General features: G+C 40.4%; 1 protein-coding gene across 2 annotated transcripts in view; it reads left to right on the top strand.

Annotated features, from left to right (window-relative positions):
• zfpm1 (zinc finger protein, FOG family member 1) overlaps window positions 1–24,221 on the top strand; it is a 90,036-nt gene that overhangs the window by 47,740 nt on the left and 18,075 nt on the right. For both annotated transcript variants that reach the window (XM_078799343.1, XM_058074593.2), the window contains 2 exons: window positions 1,455–1,583; window positions 22,910–23,037. In XM_078799343.1, coding sequence (XP_078655469.1) covers window positions 1,455–1,583; window positions 22,910–23,037 — 257 coding nt within the window. The remainder of the gene's footprint in view (window positions 1–1,454; window positions 1,584–22,909; window positions 23,038–24,221) is intronic.

The following is a 24,221-nucleotide window of genomic DNA, read 5'->3' as shown; positions in this document are numbered from 1 at the left end:
ACACTCTTTGAAAATCACAGTGGAGAAATCAACATTGGTTGCATGCCTGGTCCGAGCTGCTCAAATGCGGTGGCAATCATGAAGGATGAAGATGGTTATTCTTGAACATGTGAAAGGATATTTTCCTATGAAAGTGACAGTGATAACTAAACAGTGCCTCATTATGTGTGCAACCACAGGAGTAATAGTAAGGAGTTCTGTCCCACTGTTTCATGTAATTGTTGTGTGTACTATTTTTAATGCTGTATTTTATGACTTTCATGAGTTATTTGTACTATTTGAGTGACGTAGGAATTATTCAGTAATTCTTTTTCCTCACGAGGGTCGCGGGAGGTGCTGGAGCCTATCCCAGCTGTCTTTGGGCGAGAGGCGGGGTACACCCTGGACTGGTGGCCAGCCAATCACAGGGCACATATAGACAACCTCTCAACCACTCAACATATAGAGTGGAATCGAACTCGAGTCTCCTAGCTGTGTGGCCTGCATGCTAACCACTCATCCGCAGTGCAGTTCTACAAGAGACTCTCAGCAAAAAAAAAAGATTTAAAAATGTCCATGTTTGACTGCTGTAGCAGCTGTACCATTACACCACCAGGGTTAACAGCTGAATTCATTCATTCATTTTCTACCGCTTATGCTCACGAGGGTCGTGGGGGGTGCTGGAGCCTAACCCAGCTGTCTTCAGGCGAGAGGCGGGGTACACCCTGGACTGGTCGCCAGCCAATCACAGGGCACATATAGACAAACAACCATTCACACTCACATTCATACCTATGGACAATTTGGAGTCGCCAATTAACCTAGCATGTTTTTGGAATGTGGGAGGAAACCGGAGTACCCGGAGAAAACCCACGCATGCACGGGAAGAACATGCAAACTCCACACAGAGATGGCCGAGGGTGGAATTGAACCCTGGTTTCCTAGCTGTGAGGTCTGCGCGCTAACCACACGACCGCCGTGCCCCCCACGTAGGAATTAATTAAGGTTTAATTTTACTCTGTTACTACCTCATTCATACTACTACTACTAATCATATGATTACTACTTCAATCATATTTATTTATTTAACAACCCAATACAATACACTCATATGTGACTTTACCAGTCATTATTTGCACTATGACCCATTTATCATTGCAGTAAAATTAATATATCTGCTCCTGTTCAATACTATGTGTATATTTTGGATATCTTGTATATATCTTGTTAAATTGTCTTTTTTACTCTACTTTTGTATACTTTTTTTTTTTACTTGACTACTGCACTGAAAGGAGAAGCTCTCCAATCTCGTTGTATAAACATATATAATGATAATGACATAACATCCATTACATACGAGTTACACCAAAACCTGACATACAGCTCATACATAACCCAGGGAATAATCTATACGGATGTTTTGCTTTCAAGCTCTCGGAAATTCTTACAAATGGCAACGTGTGGTTTCTATCCAGAGTCCAGGACGCAGGACACCAAGAGAGGCCCTGATGAAGATGAGGAAGAGCAAGGTCTGGCACACAGTGGTGGAAAAGAGGATGATGAGGGGGAGGAAGAGAATGAAGTGTTGCAGTGGAATGGTCCAGGTGAGTAGGTTTTTAAGTCAGTAAGCATAAACAGTAAGGTTTTCTAGGTCCCACAAAGATACAAAACTTAGTGGAAATGGAAAAAAAAATAGTTATTAAGAATTATTTGAATAGATTACCATAAGGATGCATCATACTGTATGTTTCAATTTCCATCACACTTGGTCATTAATAATAATAATAACTGTGTAGTACAAAAACCTTTCTAACGTTGTCACCTTTTTTGCCTGAAGAAAGAAATTAGATTTTATTTAGTGTCATTGATTTGATTCAGAACTTAATTAAAATTAATTGGATTACATTGTGACATGTGGTGTAAAATGTCATGCCAACCCGCGGTGGTGCCACATGCCTATGGGCATGGTCTCTGCTTATAAAAAAAAAAAAACAGCTCAGAGACCGGGGTTTGATTCCCTGCTCGGGCTGTGTGGAGTTTACATGCGTGGGTTTTCTCCGGGTACTCCGGTTTCCTCCCACATTCCAAAAACATGCTAGGTTAATTAGCGACTCCAAATTGTCCATAGGTATGAATGTGAGTGTGAATGGTTGTTTGTCTATATGTGCCCTGTGATGGGCTGGTGACCAGTCCTCTCGCCCGAAGACAGCTGGTATAGGCTCCACCGTGCCCGCGACCCTCGTGAGGCTAAGTGGTATCGAAAATGAATGAATGAATATTCAAAATTGGAGGAGAAAGTCAACATCGAGCTAGCGGGAGACTTTAGAGGCGGAGGATTGTGGCGCCTTGATGCACCAGGATAATCCAGGCTTTATTAGAGTGTCAAAAAGAGACATTTTTATGGCTGTCTCAATTACTTATTTGCTATTCACGGGTTGTCTCGGAATATAACCACCCAGAAGAGCGGGGATTTACTGTGTGTATACACAGGGAACAGGAACTTCTATGTATGTACTGCATTTACTTCAAATGTCCTCCATTTTCTAGCCAATAACAGGGCTGATTGAGTAAAGTTGCCTGAATCTTAACCATCAGAGATTATTTAGAAAAAAGTAAAGCTTTATTTAACTGTAATTGTATACTATTTGGGGCTGCACGGCAGACATCACGGCTAGGAGACCAGGGTTCAATTCCACCCTCTGCCATCTCTGTGTGGAGTTTGCATGTTCTCCCCGTGCATGTGTGGGTTTTCTCCGGGTACTCCGGTTTCCTCCCACATTCCAAAAACATGATAGGTTAATTGGCGACTCCAAATTGTCCATAGGTATGAATGTGAGTGTGAATGGTTGTTTGTCTATATGTGCCCTGTGATTGGCTGGCGACCAGTCCAGGGTGTTTCCCGCCTCTCGCTTGAAGACAGCTGGGATAGGCTCCAGCACCCCCCGCGACCCTCGTGAGCATAAGCGGTAGAAAATGAAGTAATGAATGAATTCAGCTGTTAACCCTGGTGGTGTAATGGTACAGCTGCTACAGCAGTCAAACATGGACATTTTTAAATATTTTTTTTTTCTTCGCTGAGAGTCTCTTGTAGAGCTGCACGGCGAACGAGTGGTTAGCATGCAGGCCACACAGCTAGGAGACTCGAGTTCGATTCCACTCTCGGCCATTTCTTTGTGGAGTTTGCGTGCATGCGTGGGTTTTCTCCGGGTACTCCGGTTTCCTCCCACATTCCAAAAACATGCTAGGTTAATTGGCGACTCCAAATTGTCCATAGGTATGAATGTGAGTGTGAATGGTTGTTTGTCTATATGTGCTCTGTGATTGGCTGGCGACCAGTCCAGGGTGTTTCCCGCCTCTCGCCCAAAAACAGCTGGGATAGGCTCCAGCACCCCACTGCGACCCTTGTGAGAATAAGCATTAGAAAATGAATGAATTAATGAATGTATACTATTTCTGTATGTTTTATCGTCTTCCACTGCCCTTTGTGCTGTCCTACTGTTTCCCTCACGGAGATGTGAATATGACAGGGACGCAAATGTATTCAAGTCAAAAACAACAACAAAAAAACAGACAGGGGGAGATAACAAGGAAAAACCTCCCTTATCAAAGTTTGTTTATTTTGCCGTTGTGTTGTCCTCAATGAGTTAAACAAAGCAAGAAGATTAGCACACCATCTGTCACTCCTTCCTTTTCAAGCTGTGGTCATTTTATGTGTGCGTGCGTATGTGTATGCACATGTGTTTTTGTAAGTCCTCCGGTGGGTAGGAGAGGATGTGTTCATTATCGTCCTGTCCCAGCCTTGTCCCTTTAACAGTAATTGGAGCAATATTAATTGCTGTGTGGTGGCTGGTTGATGGTAGCACCCGTGATGCTGTACTGATACGGTTCTTCGTGTTTTTTTTTTTTTTTTACTCTCCTCCACACAAACTAACTGGTGGCTGAGCGAGGTAGAGTGGGGGGGAGAGAAAGGCAGAGAGATAGCCCCTCTATCAGCTCCGGAGCAGGCGCTGTCTTTATCAGGAGCACGATTGGCAAAAAGGAAACTTTGACCAGTCTGAATTTTTCTCTTATCGTCAAGCCTCCCCTTCCTCCGTTTCTCCCTTCCTCCATCCATCCACCTTCTCCTCTGCTGGTCTCTCCATCAGAGCTAACGTCTCTAACAGCCTCCGTCTCCCTTCTCCTTTCTTCATCGTCCACCTTAACAGCATACATCATTCCCTCTTTGTGCACATCATTTCATTGTTTCTTCTCTTTTTTTTTTTTTTTTTTTTTACTTCCTGTCTTAACACAGTGCACGAGTGTCATTTGCCAATGTACTCTTATCCATACAAAATGTTCATCATGTAGCAGACACTTCCCATGAGAGCGAAGCAGTGTGTGTTGGCTAGAATGGAAATAAACACGGTTTTATCTCCTCTGGGAGTGTTGGCATTCCACTCGTTTCTCGCTGTTGTTGATTGCCGACACTGACTTCTGGAAGTTTGTAGTGTTTAATCATATGAGGGGTTTCTTTTTTTTTCCCGTTTACTTTGCTGTGTTCCAAGTGACCCAGTAGTGTCAACATTTAACATCCTTTTGACATCTATAGCCCCCACTGTTTATTGCTGTACCGATTCAGTTATTGTGGACTTATATCACTACAGTATAATATGGTCCAATGAAATCTGTTTTTTCCCCAAAAAGATAATATTTTGACATAAAAAATTTTGAAATTCAGTGTTTTAAAATCTTTAACAGTTATTTTTCCAACATAGTGTGTACTTTTTTGACAGTCAATAAAATATCTGTTAATTAAAATAAAATTCTTACATTAATTGATGCAAAAATATCATTGGCCAGTGTTTCAGAAACGGATGTAGCTTTGCTAACTTTTCTAATGCCAGCTTCTGCACACAAAAAATTCTCAACACACTTTAATACCCGTACTTGTGGCTAAGGATGTAGTCAAAATTGCAATTCCGACCGCGTTACTAGTGTAAGATATTTTTTATGAAACCTGCATTATGTTGACAGTAAGTGGAGAACAGCACGCTTATTTTGAAGTGTGTTGAGAATATATGTTGACTGTTAACAATACATGTGCCTCTTGTCGTTTATTTCACTCAAAACCTGAACTTCAGCATTGTAAAAAATGTGTTAGTGTTAACAAGTAGTGAAAAACAACACGGCTTAAACACACTCATACAGCCTGAGTTGCACACACACAGCTGCACTAGCATGCTTTGCTAAACCAAGCTAACCCCGATACCCGCGGCCTACCAGGGAAATTCCAAGACCAATCCAGGGAGTACTCTGCCTCTCACCCAAAGACAGCTGGGATAGGCTCCAGCATGCCACCCCTACCCTAGTGAGGATAAACAGGATATAAAATGGATGTTCCCAATTCTATTCAGGAGCCTGAACAAAGATGTATATCTTTTCCATATTTTGCATTCCTAAAGAGAAATTCAATGTTCCTTATTTATATTTGTGTAATGTGAACCAAGCCACACACATGTAGACAACACGTGTCTGAGCATACACACAAATGACCTGAACAATCCTTGGACATCCGTGAGCGCCATCAGACGTGCACACTGTAGTATCACACCTTTCCAAAACCTGAACACTTGAGGTAACCTATTCTGTGGCGTTTTGTATAAGCATGGGTTCAAACAAACAGCAAGGAGGATTTAGCTTTCTTTAATATATATAATTTTTTTTAATTTTCAACCTCAGACAAAACAAGTTCATACAGTTAACCATCTCAATATTATAGGAAACCCCTAGTTTATAATTTCATTTCCCTATTTTGTTTCTTGTTTACCATTTATTTTGTTAATTATGTATACTTTCATTTCCTTATTTAACTTCCTTTGCTTAACTTTCTCCTTTGCAGCATCCTGTTCTGGCACTATTTCATACTATACATTTTCTTGAAGTCATATTTGTTGTATACATTTATTTTTGTAAAAAAATAAAATCGACTTCAGGCCTTTTCAGCAACACAAAGTCATACAGTAATAGACTATAATACTATAATTCTAATATTTAAATAATTGTAATGATACAATTGTTACCATATCTATATACTGTATTTATAAATAACGTGCCACACATTCAGTCCACACTTGCATGTGTTGCCCTTTCTCAAAATAAGGAAGGGCCCTCCTACCAGCTGGGCATGCCCAGAACACCTCACCAGAGAGAGACTAGATACCTGAGCCACCTCAGCTGGTTCCTCTCGATGTGAAGGAGCAGCGGCTCCACTCTGAGCCCCTCCCGGATGGCTAAGCTCCTCATCCTATCTCTTAGGGTGAGTCCAGGCACCCTACGGAGGAAACTCATTTCAGCTGCTTGTACCCACGACCTCGTTCTTTCGGTCCCCACCCACAGCACATGACCCGAGTTGAGGGTGGGAACATAGCTCGCCTGGTAAATTGAGAGCTTTGCCTTCCGACTCAGCTCTCTTTTCACCAGTGAAAGTAACTGTAATACAGTGAGTGCATTAGTGCATCCATTCTAATGACACAAAACCTCAATGAGACATTACCTGACATTACATTACCTTAAAACTGCATTAAGTCATGAAGTCAGCCTTTGCATATCCGACATGATATAGTGAAAAGTTCTCCTCCCATCCCGTGTGAAAGTGGTAAGTTTTTGGCTTTTCACCGATGTCTGGAGTGTGACCAATCACAGTGGACTTGGTGTGCCCGGAGGCGGGCCATGGGTGGGATAAATTAAAACAGACCGTTTTGGAAATCCAAGGAAATTCAGCCGGAATAGGTGCAGATTCTGCAAGATCTAGCTTTCTGTGCGAGTTATCATTTGTAGCTGCTCATAGGAGTACACAACTCAATACAAATGGCAGAAAACGAGCAGAATAGGTACCTTTAACAGAGACAGGTTCTATTTTTTGTAATTGTTATTTGCTATTTAATTAGAATTTCGTAAATTTAATTTTTTTGTTTAATTTTTTTGTTGTTTAAATGCTTTTGACAATGTTAAATACTCTTGAGAAATGAAAGTTTATTGTGTTTGATACAATGTACTCTTAACATAGTATTATGCCATATAATAAAAAATGGTCTCACAAAATGCTGTCAATATCGATTGATAATAATTTTCACGACAATTATCGTTAGCAAAATTTGTTATCATGACAGGCCTAGCTTTCATTCAGTTTAATAAAAGGACGAGATATTGACCTCCTCCATATGAAAGGCATCCTTAAATTACTCCTATCTTGATGTTGCGATGTAATTGGGGGAGGGTTGTGATATGGAATGTCATATATATTAAAAATATGTCAGTACATAATATGATAAGAGAAACCCTATACAGTGTCGTTGTTTACCCATGTTGCCATATAATACATTCAGATATGATATAATTACTGGATAAAATGTTAATTTGACATGCTGTACCCTTTAGTGTGCAATGGGTTGTTTTGTATGTATTTGTATGAGTATTCTGAACTACAAACCTTAATTATAGAGAGATTTACTCATTTTAATTATTTGCTGTCTAGAAATAAAACACATTGATTTGAAAAAATCAAATTAAGGAAGTGACTTATAATGGATTGGTGGGTCCAGCAATTTTCTGTTCTCTGGTGTGTACTTTGTTTTGAAACAATCTAGATGATATCTGCCTGTGTGTTCTGGATGGGTCAGTGGCAGGAAGGTGTCTTCAGAGAGGTCTAGGTGGGAGCGGCTTCCTATCAGGGATGGTATGATTTGCTAAAGCTGCCCTTTTTAATCTATAGTTTGTCCGTATTGCATGATATGCAAAATAAATTATGAAGCGGAGGGGGGAAAAAAAAAACTGCTTTAATCTTTTGAATGACCTTGCAGGCTGGAGGGTTCGATATTTTCTCCCTCGCAGCTTTAACTTCTTGATATGCAAATTGTGTCACAGTAATCCCTTGTCATTTGCGAGCTGGCTGCCTGGCAGTATCCTCACATTCTCGACTTATAACTCCATTGTCAGTGGCCGAAGAGACTCTCCAACTAAATAGCGACGTTCATATACAAGTGCAAACTGATCGACAACAAAGTATCAATGGATATGTAATGAATTATTGAATTCACAAGCTTTTAATTGGAAACGTAAAAACATAACCTTGTGAGGTTATACTGTATTAATAGTTTCCTGTATCTTTCCTGTATTTTTAGCATTTATAAGGCACCATGTATGTCTTATTGCGTTATCATACAATATTTTGGTATTGCATAGGAAAGCATGATGACTCAATATGCTTATTATTGCCATGGTATACGATTTTTCTGCACTGTCCCTTGCAACTCCTCCCTTATCCCGTTGTCTATTTGATTAAAGCTACATTTGGTTCCATCTAGTCACAGACGAGTGAATACAGCATTTGAGGATAAGATATTTGTGTAAAAGCTTCCAGTGTCCTGCACTGCTGCTGCTTTGCCGCATCATTCAACCTTGTAACCCTTTTCACCCTCCCAGGAACATGTGCATTTTACATATCATTTTAACAACTTGCTATATAACTTATGCAGTCTAATATTCATTCATAATTTTTGGACTATAGGATGCTACATTTTGCACACACTATGAACCCTGTGTTACAATGATGCTTAGAGTGCCGCAACAGATACAAGTGCAATGGAAGCTAACATCACACGTTTTGAGGTTTTATGCAGCAATAATGTTTTGATCTGACAAAACTTAAGTAAGTTTGATCAAGAGTAGAATTAATGCAGCAGCTGTTAAATTCAGATGGAAAAAAACATCAAGTGTAGGTCGGATTGCAAGGTTTATTTCGTGTCTTTCTGTGTATCTATCCCTTGTTATAACATGTACACTCAATAGTCCGGAATTTATGGTAATTTCTATTTTACTGAGGGAAATACGTATCATACCCAAGCAAGAGGTGACTTAGTACTTGGTGGAGAAACCCTTGTTGGCAATCGAAAAAGTGTGTTACTCTGTGTTGGTGACTGCGTTCCCAACTCCCTTGAGGTAATAAACAGGCCCCGCCCATGTAATTCTTTGCCGATTCTTAACGATTCTCAGAATAATTTTTACCCCATGCAGTGAAATCTTGCATGGAACTCCAGAGCTTGATTTTTTTTTATGTTCGATTGCTGAAATACTCTTTTTTTTACTCTTTGACAGCTCTTTGGTCTTGCCCATAGAAGAGTGATTTGAATGGAAAAGACTTTTAGGGTTTTTAGGGTTGTTGGCTTTTTTATTTGTCTGTTTTTTTACTTACAAAATCATTCATTCATTCATTCATTACTGCTTTTTCCTCACGAGGGGCGCTGGAGCCTATCCCAGCTGTCTTCGGGCGAGAGGCGGGGTACACCCTGGACTGGTGGCCAGCCAATCACAGGGCACATATAGACAAACAACCATTCACACTCACATTCATACCTATGGACAATTTGGAGTCGCCAATTAACCTAGCATGTTTTTGGAATGTGGGAGGAAACCGGAGTACCCGGACAAAACCCACGCATGCACGTGGAGAACATGCAAACTCCACACAGAGATGGCCGAGGGTGGAATTGAACCCTAGTCTCCTAGCTGTGAGGTCTGCGCGCTAACCACACGACCGCCGTGCCGCCTTACAAAATCAGCCAGGTTTAAATACTTATTTTGAGCTGCAATAAAGAAAGGGTTAACTAGGCTTTAAGCATAGAAAATGGAGTGAGGACGAGAACAAAATAAAGGGACAGGTGAGATGAAGGCAATGGAGTGTGTCGTGGCACTTATAGAACCAGGGTGGAATAAAACAAAAAAAAATAGAGAGTTTCCAGCAGAGATAATGAGGGGTGAAAAGGGCGTGAGGGTTTAAGGATCAATGAGAACGAGAGATGAGGGGTGAGAGATTTAAGAGGGCAAATTCAGATAGTGAAATTAGAGGTGAAGGATGGGAAGTGGGGAAGGTCAAGTGTTAGAAGCCTGAGAGAGATATCATTTGTCTTGTTAGTGCTGTTAAATGAGCTATTAATGCACCACCTTTTGGTTAGGCTTTAAACCAATATATTCATTTACCCATTTCCTGACAATGTAGTATCTAAATGTTGGAAATTTTATATTTAATAAAGTTGGATGTATTTCAAATAATCAAACAAACCAAATATATACAACAGTCATTTGGTGAACACACACAAAAATCTACACCCGCTTTTTAGAGTCTGCAGTATTTACAGAATATTGTTGTGGACATGCAGAAATCGCATACATTATCTGATATTGCTGAAGCAATTAAGTTTATTTGGTGACCCACATCCATACATCCATCCATCCATCTCCCCCTAACGTTGAGACAGGCTGTGCTCCAACTCTGTCTTCTTCCCCCATATCTCAAACCAGCAGACTCCCTTGCCTCTCAGGAGAAAGGTTTCTCTCTAAGCTCACTGACAATTTGACATGTCAATCAAAATGACATGGGATGCTGATTGGCTGTCATGTGTCCAGAGGGCTTGTCTTGTTATTGTGGCTCATACTTGAAGGAGTTTGTGAAAGTCTACGTTTTCTTCTGTGTGGACTTTTCTTGGTGTTTTGCTGTGTAGTCGACATATTTCCATGAGGGATTGGCGTTTTACTGAATTTAATTGATCAATTATTCATTCATTCATTTTCTACCGCTTTTTCCTCACGAGGGTTGCGGGGGGTGCTGGAGCCTATCCCGGCTGTCTTCGGGCAAGAGGCGGGGTACACCCTGGACTGGTCGCCAGCCTTTCACAGGGCACATATAGACAAACAACCATTCACACTCACATTCATACCTATGGACAATTTGGAGTCACCAACCTAGCATGTTTTTGGAATGTGGGAGAAAACCCACGCATGCACAGGGAGAACATGCAAACTCCACACAGAGATGGCCGAGGGTGGAATTGAACCCTGGTCTCCTAGCTGTGAGGTCTGCATGCTAACCACTAGACCGCCGTGCCGCCAAGGATCAATTAATGCATTGATATTATTATGGATTTTCTGATGTTATGGAGTACGTATCAGCAGGAAATGGTCTTGCCCGAAGACAGTTGGGATAGACTCCAGCATGCCGTCACCCTCCTGAGGATAGGCGGTATAGAATATGGATGGAGGATGTTTCTTATGGGAAAACTTTATTCTGTTAGAATAAATGTTGTTTGTGTTGCGTCAGACCTTTTTGATGGTGCTAACCAATGTTCCACTGTATTCAACAATAAATCAATTAATCTGTAACACTTTGAAATAAGGCACACAAAATTACACTAATTAACAAGGAATTAATCTATGTTAGTTCCTTAGTCACTCCTCGGTAACTCAGTAACTACTCATTAGTTCCTCAGTAAGTACAGTATTTTTGTGTATCTTATTGTATAGTGACCCATTAATTAATGGTTAATCGATTAGCCAATTAATCGACAACTATTTTGGTAATCGATTAATCTTTTTTGATCATTCATTCATTTTCTACCGCTTTTCCTCACGAGGGTCGCGGGGGTGCTGGAGGCTATCCCAGCTGTTTTCCGGCGAGAGGCCGGGTGTACACCCTGGACTGGTGGCCAGCCAATCACAGGGCACATATAGACAAACAACCATTCACACTCACATTCATACCTATGGACAATTTGGAGTCGCCAATTAACCTAGCATGTTTTTGGAATGTGGGAGGAAACCGGAGTACCCATGTTCTACTTTTCATTCAAATTTAAATTAAATGCGTAATAAAATGATCAAGCCTTCTTGTACATTCTATATATGGAATACTCACCAGGAATACTTCACTGCAATCTGAGCCTCCTCTTGGCTTTCCTGATCTGACTGACACACAGACGGTCTTCTCCTCCTTCCACCATCTCCTCTCTTCACCCTGTCTGTGAGATGTCATTCACTCCATCCTTCCCCCCCGAGACACAATGTGCTCATCTTCTGGGACATTTCTCCATCATGTTTGGCTGCTGTCATGCCAGCAAGTTGGCGTTGGTGGCCAGACAGGACATTGGCAGGTTGATTACCAGTCCATCATATTTGTAGCTTCAACTGCAGCATCCTTTCTCAATATTGTTATGATGCACATCTTGGTCCATACCAGTCCAACCAAGATTTTGCAGGCCTTTTTTGGACATTGTTGTGGCCTTCTACAGACCCAGATATTCTTTAACAACTGCTTTCTACTCTTGTATATTCTTCGTTATTTTCCTTGCATTTTTTAAATTACATGAGTTACTGAAAGTGTGAACATAGTTCAAACATCCGAAGCACTGTAGGGATTGAGAACCACTCCTCAATATGAATGGATCTGACAGGAGAGGAAGGCATTGAAGCCTTCAAAGAACAAAAATTGCAGTAGTCACCCAAAGCCTAAAATCTTCTCCACTTCAAAATCAAAACTTTCCATTTGCCATTAAAGCACAAGAACCTTTTGTCCACAGTATCTGTGAAGTCTTTTCAGATATGGACACTCGTGTCTCATGGCCCCTCTCATGTTCGTGTCGTTTGTTCAGTGTTCCCTTCTTGGTCGTCTCTGTTTAATTAGTGAACCTCTAAATGACCCTGAGCATGTTGAACGAGTCTGTCGCTCTTTAACTTTTCCACGTTTCTTTTTTCCTGACCAGCATTCCCGATACTGGTTTGATTGAAACCTCCCTTTTTTTTCCCACCGAGAGCCAGAAGGAGTTGTTAAAGCAGACATGAATTCATGATTGAATTAATTATCAGAGTCACATACCATACAATTAATTGTGCGGCTTTGCCTCAATCTTTTTCCCCCTCATTCTGTCTGTGATTGGAGAATGTCAAGAAACATTTTCTAATTAATTTATGCGATTATCAGGGATAGTTTCTGAAAGGTCTTCACTTTCAATTTGTGACAGGCTACAGCTGAACAGAAAGGGAGGGGCCGGGGGAAAATGGAGGAACGAGTGTGATTGTGCTCATAAAACACATGCTTGCATGGACATGTTTTGGGTTTTTCTCTGATTTAGGTTTTACTCAAGTAACAATAACGCCATTTTGTAACCTAGCGTTTCCTACCCTGCAACATTGGGCGCCAAGAGGAATGTGCACGCTGCATCTGTGTTCCTGATTAAGACGTTATTTCCTCCTGTCCCCGGCCGCCCTGCACACACACACACCGCTCTGCGTCATCGCTACACTTGTACAACTTATATAAAACCGTATTATTGCAACTTTTGTGACTATTTGGCCGAGGCCAGCCGACAAAACGAGGAAATTAAAGTGTTATGATAATTCTGTCACAATGTGACAGCTCCTTTAGTTTCCTTCTTTGCCTCTGTTCCAGTTTCCATGCCCTTATTTTGGTAACCACTTTCTTTGTTGTTCCCTTCAGTTTTCCTTGCTCCTTCTCGTTTCACGCACCTGCTTCTAGTTTCATTATCCCTATTTAGTTCAGATGCGTGCTCTTTCTGTGGTGGCTTCATTGCGAATTGTCTTTGGGTTGTAGTGACTGTTGTGTTTTCCTGCTGCTGCCATATTTGCATTAAACAAACCTTTTATTTGCACTTTTGGTCCTGCTCTCTGCATCCTGGGGTCGTATCGCAACACCGCCAAGCGCGATCGTGACAGAATGAAGCCGCCACAGAAAGAGCACGCACCTGAACTAAATAGGGATAATGAAACTAGAAGCAGGTGCGTGAAACGAGAAGGAGCAAGGAAAACTGAAGGGAACAACCAAAGGAAGTGGTTACCAAAATAAGGGCATGGAAACTGGAACAGAGGCAAAGAAGGAAACTAAAGGAGCTGTCACGAGAGGGTGGCGCCCACATCGTGACAAATTCTTCTGCTGCAAATTTTGAGTGGATTGGAATTATAATTCCCAGGTCTGTTTGCTCCTCATTTATATGTCCCATGTCAAACCCCCTTTTTTACACTTGGGTCTAACCGGGAAGTTTATTTTTTATCACACGGTTCTTTAGAAATGTAACACAGTCAGTCAGCACAGGCTGATAAAATTGATTTAAAGCCGCATGTTGGACAGTATGTTGTTTTTCTTGTTGTTATGGCTGCTTGGGTTGTGCTGGACTCTCATCTCCTACACAACAAGGTCATAGAAGCGCATTTCTATCAGCAAATAGATAGAAACTGCTGCCACTAGTCAGCATGAACACTGAAATGAAGTTTTTGGAGGTGAATGTCACTGTTGTTTGCGTTTATTTGTCAGGTTAAGTTGGAGGTAAAGAAACTGCTCTAATCTCATCAAGAGCAGGCAGCTTACTTGCTCTTTCTTCACTTCCTTCGTCTTCTGAACAAAAAGATGGGTTTTAGTTTTTTTTTTTTCTTTCCCCTTCTCATTTTATCTTTCTTTGCATATTTGTGAATTTGCATGTTTGCTTCTTGCTCTTTTCTGGTAGTGTATGTATTTTGTAGATAAAAGTTCAGCAGTGCAGTTAAGAGAAATTAGTTGGGTAAACAGTGGTAAATGTCAATGATAAAGTTCTGTTGAAGCTCATCTGATTAGCGAGGCTACGCAGGTGTCTTATCTTGGCTGTGCAACAGAGGGTAAAATGGAAATGATTGCGTGGTCCTGAGCAGTAGATGCCTATCCCCAGAAATACATATCTGCCACTGAGCTGAGCCCGCTGGACTCCCGGGTGCGACGTGGAAGATCACGGTGAGAGGAACAAGATGGAGAAAAGGAAAAGCAATCAGACCTTTTCTTGTTGTTCGAATGAGGCCTTTATCGGTCAAAAAGTGCAGGGAGAGTTGTCATTAACATGAACATTTGGACTTTGCATAATAAAATTGAAGACTATTATGAGCTTTAAACACAGAAACAAATTAGGATAGGACTTTCCTAGACAAAAAATGGGAGGATGAGAAACTCTTTGATCATAGGAGCAAATTAATTAATCACATATTAGTTTAATTTAGTGAATTTGTGAATGGTTGTTTGTCTATATGTGCCCTGTGATTGGCTGGCGCCTGAAAACAGCTGGGATAGGCTCCAGCACCCCCGTGACCCTCGTGAGGAAAAGCGGTAAAAAATGAATGAATGATCAAAAAAGATTAATCGATTACCAAAATAGTTGTCGATTAATTAGGTAATCGATTAACCATTGATTAATGAGTCTCACAATACAATAAGATACACAAAAATACTGTACTTACTGAGGAACTAATGAGGAAGTAATGAGTAGTTACTGAGTTACCGAGGAGTGACTAAGAAACTAAGATTAATTCCTTGTTAATTAGTGTCATTTTGTGCCTCTCACCTGAAGTCTACTGGGATAGGCTCGAGCACAGGGGTCTCAAACTCAATTTACCTGGGGGCCACCGGAGCTAGGTTCTTGGTGAAGCTGGGCCGCATCAGGTTTTCCAAAAAAAAATAAAAAAAACGCATTTATTAAAAACTGGAAAAAAATCAATAAAAAAAACTATCTTCAATGCTTTTGCTTCTGCTATACCCTACACTTTTTCAGTACTTTGGTTCCGGTTTTCCACACCAAAATATCTGATAAAACATTCCACTGTTCTCAAATATCTTAATTTTTATTTTTCTATACACAAAATAAGATTTAAAAAAATAAACAAATTAAGAATAAAGACAATAAATCAATCAATCAGTAATAAATAAGTAAAATAATAATACAACGGCAAATAAGAAAAACGTAAGAAACCACATACAGTTGGTAGAGAAATGATTTTTTTCAGATTCAAATGTACAGTATTAACAGTTATTTAAGCTTTAACATGAACATTAATGAAACTTAATAATTTGACCCAATTAGCAAGTTAGCATCGTACTCAGTTCCATCTGGGAGCAGCGCCGTAACTTTAACAACATGTTTGATGAGATGCTTTATCTTGACGTGTATTTTCCGTTTTATTCCAAATCATTCCCTGCATTTATTTGTACCCGGCGTCATAAGCCTTTAGCTTCATTGCTAATCCAAAGCAAAACAGGGCGGGGTAACCGGGTAGGGTAACAGTATGGGCGGGGCAAAATCATGTTAATTGTGTCCGGTGTGCACACAGCTTTAAGCTGTCATTTCAACATTAAACTTTGGTATCAAGGTGGGGGCCTCAAACTAGCGTCTCGCGGGCCGCATTTGGCCCACAGGCCGCAAGTTTGAGACCCCTGCTCTAGCATATCCGCGACCCTAGTGCGGCTAAGGGGCATAGAAAATGAATGGATAGTTGAATTTGCAGTTTAATGACTAATTTGGTCACTTCATGGTGCTGTATTATTCAGAAAAGGTGGTTCGCGGTTTACAGGGTACCATGTTATGGTATTTTATGGACAATTAACAATCTCTTTACTACAAAAACAAGACATGTGGCCCCCAACCGTGCCAAAACAATATCAGAAAACACCACATATAGTAACTGCTAAATCGTTCTCATGTATCTGCCTACAGCTCATCCACATTTTTTTTTCTTAGAACAGCGCAAAAAGAACATCTGGTTTGCATGTTCTCTCCATGCTTGCACGGATCTATGAGGTGTGCTGCAGCGTCCTCCCCCTTTTGAAAAACATTTGGTTTTAGTTTAGTTTGGTTGATTGGAGTCTCTAATTGTCATGTCAGTGTTGTCTGTTTCATGTCTCATGAGTCAGTCCTGTAATTGATCGGCAACCGGTTCAGGGTGTGGTCTGAACAGGTTAATCCATAGAAAAGGAACAAATGAATTAATTTACACAACCAGCATTGTTAAGATTTTGTTAATATTACCATTCATTCATTCATTCATTTTCTACCGCTTTTCCTCACGAGGGTCGCGGGGGTGCTGGAGCCTATCCCAGCTGTCTTCGGGCGAGAGGCGGGGTACACCCTGGACTGGTCGCCAGCCAATCACAGGGCACATATAGACAAACAACCATTCACACTCACATTCATACCTATGGACAATTTGGAGTCGCCAATTAACCTAGCATGTTTTTGGAATGTGGGAGGAAACCGGAGTACCCGGAGAAAACCCACGCATGCACGGGGAGAACATGCAAACTCCACACAGAGATGACCGAGGGTGGACTTGAACCCCGGTCTCCTAGCTGTGAGGTCTGCGCGCTAACCACTCGACCGCCGTGCTGCCCCGTTAATATTACCATTTTTTTCTGATAATTAGAGGACGAGAAGAAGGCAGAGGTGTTGGAATTTGCCTTCAACCGAGGTTAAACCCAAACTATTAGTGTGGGGTCGGAGTAGCACATTCGATAAAGATTTCTTGTTGCACCGTGTCAAAAAATCAATATCCCTGCCGTGATGTGCTCATTTGATATCAACAATAGTCCTTTTTCTAATCAATTAGGCTACAGAAACGAGCGCGCAGAGCGTTATTCCTTTTTGAAACACATTAACCAAGCAATATGTTCACAATATATATATCCCAAAGTCTTTTAAGGCACTTTGGTCACAAGTCCAAGTCATCTCCAAACTCACTTCCTGTTTTAATGAGCCTTCTATCATCTCCTGCAATTCTGTCTACTAAGAATACAAATCTGAGAAATTCTAATTTATCTATTATCTATTATCTATTTGCATAAATGATTAGTAGCAATTAGTTGTTTGTTATATGATCGATTTAAATAGTAAAAAAAAACCAAAACGCATTTATTAAAAACTGGAAAAAAAAATCAATAAAAAAACGATATTCAATGCTTTTGCTTCTGCTATACCCTACACTTTTTCAGTACTTTGGTTCCGGTTTTCCACACCATAATATCTGATAAAACATTCCACTGTTCTCAAATATCTTCATTTTTATTTTTCTATACACAAAATAAGATACAAAAATAAACAAATTAAGAATAAAGACAATAAATCAATCAATCAGTAATAAATAAGTAAAATAATAATAAAACAGCAAATAAGAAAAACGTAAGAAACCACATACAGTTGGTAGAGAAATGATTTTTTCCGATTCAAATGTACAGTATTAACAGTTATTTAACCTTTAACATGAACATTCATGCAACTTAATAATTTGACCCAATTAGCATAAAGTATTAGTAGCAATTAGTTGTTTGTTATATGATCAATTTAAACCGGGTACTGCACTGTAATATGAAAAAACACAATGAATGATTCTTTAAAGGAAGTTGTACTCTTCCAGCGTGAGCATACAGTATATTACAATATATCTTGGTGCCTACAGGCTCCCACGGAGCATATAGAACATGACCCAAAGGCATGATTGTTGACTAATCCCAGTTTTAATAACAGTTTTAAAGCCTTTTGAACACAAGTCCAGACAAGTCAAGTCTGAAGTCTCTCCGTGTGTGCTATTTAATTGTGACTTGAGGTGCAAACTGGAGTCTCCATCTCTGCTTCAGACACGAATCAGTAAATCCTTTGTTAAACCCACTGACAGGATGAAATAATTACCATTAAGTGATGAAAGTGGCGCAGTTTAAAGGTGGTGCTCAGAATCTTCCTCTTCCTTGTTTTCTTTTCCCTCTCCCTCTTTCTCTCTCTTCAACCCCCCCTTTCATTGGTTAATTGCGTTACTCATTTCATTAATGACAGCCTGACTGTTTTATTGTCTTGGCCCATCACAGAGACCTGAAGTGTCCGTATTGATAAGGCTTTGCGGCTGTGTGTGCATGAGTAAGGCGGTGTGGTTTATATTGTTGCAGAGCTGGTTTGTATTGATAACAAACCCATGCCGCCTTGTCTTTTTTTGGAATGGATCATCAGGGAATGACAGAGAAATAGTGCTTTAGAAACACACACACACATACACATACACACACAGGGTGTACGGTTGATGAGGATAGCATCACACGGTGCAGTGAGAGTAGCATGCAGTCATATTGATAAGGACTGTCAGGTTATTGTATAGATCTGAGGTGACCCGGAGTGCAAATTAACCAGAATCATTGTAGGCCTCATGGTGCAACAGGAAATATTAAATAAAAATGTAATGTGATGTAAAAACAACCGCGCTGTGTTTTAGCGGACAGCTAATTGGATCAAACTGTGGCTCAGTGCAGGTGTCATTTTTTGGGGGGTCTACCACTTGACTTTTTTGTTCGGTAATGCTCAGGATTTTTCCAAAAATGTAGAATTTCTTACTGCGTCCAACCTCAGCAGCAGTGGCAGGCTACGAGAGGCCTTGCTTATGCAGTTTGATGAGAAATACGAGAAAGCTTCGTAGCTTTAGCCGTCAGGAGGGCATGCCCATTTGAATGCCTGACAGAAAATTTGAATTTTGAGCAGATTTTGTCTTGTATACCCTGTGGTCTTAAACTTTTGATGAGGTGGAAAAACAACCTATTTCAGTTCATTTTATTATTTTTTTATTTTTATTTTTTATTATTTTATTATTTTATTATTTTATTATTTTATTATTTTATTATTTTATTATTTTATTAATTTATTAATTTATTAATTTAAGTTTTTTGTCACACTGTCCCTTCTTACTTTTACATATTGTATCTCTATTTAAAACCTCATGTGCAAAATGCATATTCTAGCTATTTTTCAACTGCTCTGTATATATAAAATAACTATACTGTATGTGTGTTTATATACATTTTATTATTTTCACTTATCTCTAATGGTTAATATAATGCAAGATGGCAGCTATCATAAATAACTGTCAGAAGGAGCATAAGAATCTAGGAAACGTATTAAAAAGGGAAGAACGGCCACAAATGTGCAAAAAAAAGCCCCTCACCAAAATGTAAAAGGAATTATTAGAGGTGAAACAGTACATCTATTTAACATCAGATTTTTTTATTTATTTCAATAATACATTTTTCAAAAAATAAAATAAAAATTCATATTGGTGCACTTTCCTAAATAGAATATCAAACAAGTCCCGTGAGACAACTGGACACATTGTCATGTGGATTTTCTGCAATTAATAAAATTAAGGCCACACGGTCAAGAGATTGGGAAGACCTGGGTTCGATTCTCCGCTTGGCATTTCTGTGTGGAGTTTGCATGTTCTCCCCGTGCATGCATGGATTTCCGGTTTCCTCTCACATTCCAAAAACTCCAAATTGTCCATTGGTATGAATGTGAGTGTGAATGGTTGTTTGTCTATATGTGCCCTGTGATTGGCTGGCGACCAGTCCAGGGTGTGCCCCGCCTCTTGCCCGAAGACAGCTGGGATAGGCTCCAGCATACCTGTGACCCTATTGAGGATAAGCGGCACAGAAAATTTGGTTGATCGTAATGATAACCTGTTTAAAATCATAGCTATTTTGAATGAGTGAATTGGATTAGCAAGGTAGCTCAGCCTGTGTTTCAAGGGAAACAAATGCATCTGCGAGACTTTTTCCTGCCAAAACAGCTATTGGCTAGTTTGATTTAGCTGTACCTAATATCACACAGGACAATATGGCTGTATATAGACCATGAAAGCAATGTGATAACATGTGTTGAGCCTTAATAACTGACAAACTAATGCCGGTGTCAGGCTTGTTTATAGGCTGATATCTGTGTTGGCTCACTGAGGTCAAATCCTTGCACAATTTCACAATAAGGGTCAATGAAGCTGGTCAGGCTGATAAGACTCCCATGTGGTGAGGTAGGCTGGACACCGATGGAGGGCTGAGATAAGGAGGGTCACGGTGGCCAAACAGACGACCCACAGGAAGATTGGCTGCACAGACGCTGGACTCCAGACCCAGAGAGCCAGCAGGTTAGCCTGTCTTAGGAGTCGTGTTTGGGTTGTGCGCTTGACCCAATGTATCTGATGCTGACATAACTTACAGTATCTGTCATGAAGCCAGATCCCATCTGCCTCCATAACTTGGAGGAAGTTTACCTAGCCTGAGGACTTTTATCTAAGAAATAACAACAAACACCCTGTGAATGCAGGGGGAGGTGAAAGAGAAAAGTAGTAGTCTAGATAGTGCAGGGTGGGAGAAAGTTCAAGAACTGTCACACAAAGTGGGACAAAGTCGCCACTCACTTTAAATATGATTTCTAACTGTATATTGTTTTTTGAGTCAAATAATGGTCCGTATTTCCAAAACTGATCCATCCATTAACAAGCGTAACCGTCAAATTGTATCATCTCGAGTGGTTAGCGTGCAGACCTCACATCCAGGAGACCAGGGTTCAATTCCACCCTCGGCTATCTCTGTGTGGAGTTTTCATGTATTCCCCGTGCATGCGTGGGTTTTCTCCGGGTACTCCGGTTTCCTCCCACATTCTAAAAACATGCTAGGTTAATTGGCGACTCCAAATTGTCCATAGGTATGAATGTGAGTGTGAATGGTTGTTTGTCTATATGTGCCCTGTGATTGGCTGGCAACCAGTCCAGGGTGTACCCCGCCTCTCGCCCGAAGACAGCTGGGATAGGCTCCAGCACCCCCGCGACCCTTGTGAGGAAAAAGCGGTAGAAAATGAATGAATGTATCATCTGTATTGAATCGTTCTGCTTTTAAAATGTCATTTTTGAATTGTTCCTTAGATGCGTATCAAAGATAGATTTCTAGCTGCAATGGAAGAACGTGATTAATCATGATTTAATTTTTTGAGAACCCTAATTTTATTTGTTCATTGTACTTTTCTTAAAAGTAATGTTAAAATTGCTTCTCGTTCTCATAGACCCACTGTCCTCCCTAATATGTTCATTCATTCATTTTCTACCGCTTATCCTCACGAGGGTCGCTGAGGAGGGTGCTGGAGCCTATCCCAGCTGTCTTTGGGCGAGAGGCGGGGTACACCCTGGACTGGTCGCCAGCCAATCACAGGGCACATATAGACAAACAACCATTCACACTCACATTCATACCTATGGACAATTTGGAGTCGCCAATTAACCTAGCATGTTTTTGGAATGTGGGAGGAAACCGGAGTACCCGGAGAAAACCCACGCATGCGCAAGGAGAACATGCAAACTCCACACAGAGATGGCCGAGGCTGGAATTGAACCCTGATCTCCTAGCTGTGAGGTCTGCGCGCTAACCACTTTCAGGAAATTTTTTGTAATTTTTTTTGCATTTGTCACTTTGACTTATTTATTTCAGTGACCCTGGTGGGATTTTGTCACAAGGAGAACATGCAAACTCCACACAGGATGGAATTGAACCACTCGGTCGCCATGCAGCCCACCCCTAATATGTATTTTTTATTAATATTAATAACATTTGTATAGTCTATTTTATCTATTTTAATAATAACGTTGAACATTCAATGCATTACTTTCTTCACAAAGCAAGCTTCTTCTTCTCATAACTCTTCCCCCCTCCCTTACCTGCGCCAACACCTCTAGCTCCACCCCCCCACCAACTGTGGGAAAGACATTTTATCAGCGTCTGTCCGTTGTTCTCTGGTGGGGATAGATACAGAGAAGATAGATGAGTGTTTTGACATGGAGAGTGTTAGACAAACACTCTTATCAGGCCCGCCACTTTAGGCCGACCCCCTGAAACAGTCTCCTGAACCATGGATGACAAAATGGGGGATAGGAGGGGTGGGTGCGGAAAGAAGGTGAGGTCAATTTTGGATATGTTTTTTACCAGTAGGTGGTGAATGTTCTCCTGAACTACACTCTGGAGCTCAGCAGCGGGCATTGAACTTGACCAATGTCACTCATGCTTGTTCACATATCATCAGATGTGCTGAGACTTTGTTTTCCCTGCAGCTCCATCTGTTTTTAGTTTTTAGCTCCCCAGCTATTCTGTCTCTCTCTGGACTGCAGCGGGCTCAAACCACAGCTGTCACTGCCATCCTTCTACAGTTATCACATAGAGGAACTACACAAGGGGAATCTGCTGAACTGAGCCCAGAACTGCGTGCACGCTCAATTTATATCCTGCGCCCTCTGCTGTTGAACCGTTGACTGTTTTTGCTTCTTGTCTGTCGCTGTTACAAACTAAAGGGTTCAGCTCAAGTTCAAATCTTATGCAGCATTTGCTTCCCCCTTAAAAAAAAACACTAAGTGTATATTACATAGTATCATAGAGTAAGCTAAAATCACTTTATTTAGCAACATTCGTATGACTTGCAAATTAATTTAATAAATTCTGCATCTTAAGCGTGTGGTCTTCTAATTCTAGATGAGGTGGAGCTCAGTGGAGAAGGCAGCAGTCGCAGGGTCGTGGCTCGCAGGGACCTTCATATAGACACAACGTGGGGGCCCTTTCCAGGGATCCTCCAATCAGAGGACAGCACAGATGAGTCAGAGGTAAGACTAAAGATGTTGTCATTGTTAGAGGACTATATATATATATATATATGTATATATATGTATATATATATATATATGTTTGTTTGTATATATATATATATATATATATATATATACAATGTATATATATATATATATATATATGTTTGTTTGTATATATATGTATATATGTGTATGTATGTATGTATATATGTGTATGTATGTATGTATATATGTATATGTATGTTTGTATGTATGTATATGTATGTATGTATGTATGTATATGTATGTATATATGTACTATATGTATATATATGTGTGTATGTATGTATATATGTGTATATATATATGTATGTAAAACAAATTTATTCTCTGTCGTCTGTCAATTGATGCAATTTCGCAAAAGAGATCAGTTGATGACCATATTTCTTTTTTGATTTCTTATTTCATTTTGTCAGGTTTGCGATACATATTTCTGTTAAACTAGCTTGAATCGGGATGTGTGTTTTGAGGGTCCACTGTACTTCCAGGACCATTTAATTGATAATGTTGAAATCTGTATGATAAAACGATATTTAACGTTTTACCTCGATCACACCGATCAATTCATTTGGTTGTTTTGTTATGTTTTTGGGTTTTTTTTTACATGTGCAGATCAACCCTAAAGTAACGGACATCAGATTGATGACATGGATTGGTTTTAATTGAAAGGTCAAAGGTCATAACAAATACAGACCTTATCACGTCAGTGTGACACTGGTTGGAAATGAAAACACCTGATTGTGTGTGTGTGTGTGTGTGTGTGTGTGTGTGTGTGGGACCGGATGAAGCCCTATCAGAGGCTGTTATTTTTTATCATGTGTTAGCCCATCTAATCATATGATGCTGATGCTGGGGAGAGGCTTCCTGGTACAGAGTGCTGTTTGTGACACATACCGACGCATGCATACACAAAGGAGGATCACTTTAAATGGGTCAGTCAAGCCGTGCCTATAGTTTAGCCAGTTCCCTTTTTGATTGAGGCTACATGTAGTCGACAACCAGTCCTTTACCTCTCCCTTCCTCTCCTCCCCTTCCATCGCCAGACATCCGCCTGTCTTTTATCTCCACATGGCGCCATCCTCCTGGACAGCAAACCCGGTGATTGATTTCTGCTTGATAGTCTCTCATTTCTAAGATTCTGCTTATTATCAGCAAGCATA

Source organism: Doryrhamphus excisus, linkage group LG1, assembly GCF_037039965.1.
Source record: "Doryrhamphus excisus strain RoL-2023G ecotype Guam linkage group LG1, RoL_Dexc_Guam_v1.1, whole genome shotgun sequence".
NCBI lineage: Eukaryota > Metazoa > Chordata > Actinopteri > Syngnathiformes > Syngnathidae > Doryrhamphus > Doryrhamphus excisus.
The sequence above is the reverse complement of the archived record's forward strand: the minus strand, read 5'-3'. Positions and strand labels throughout refer to the sequence as shown.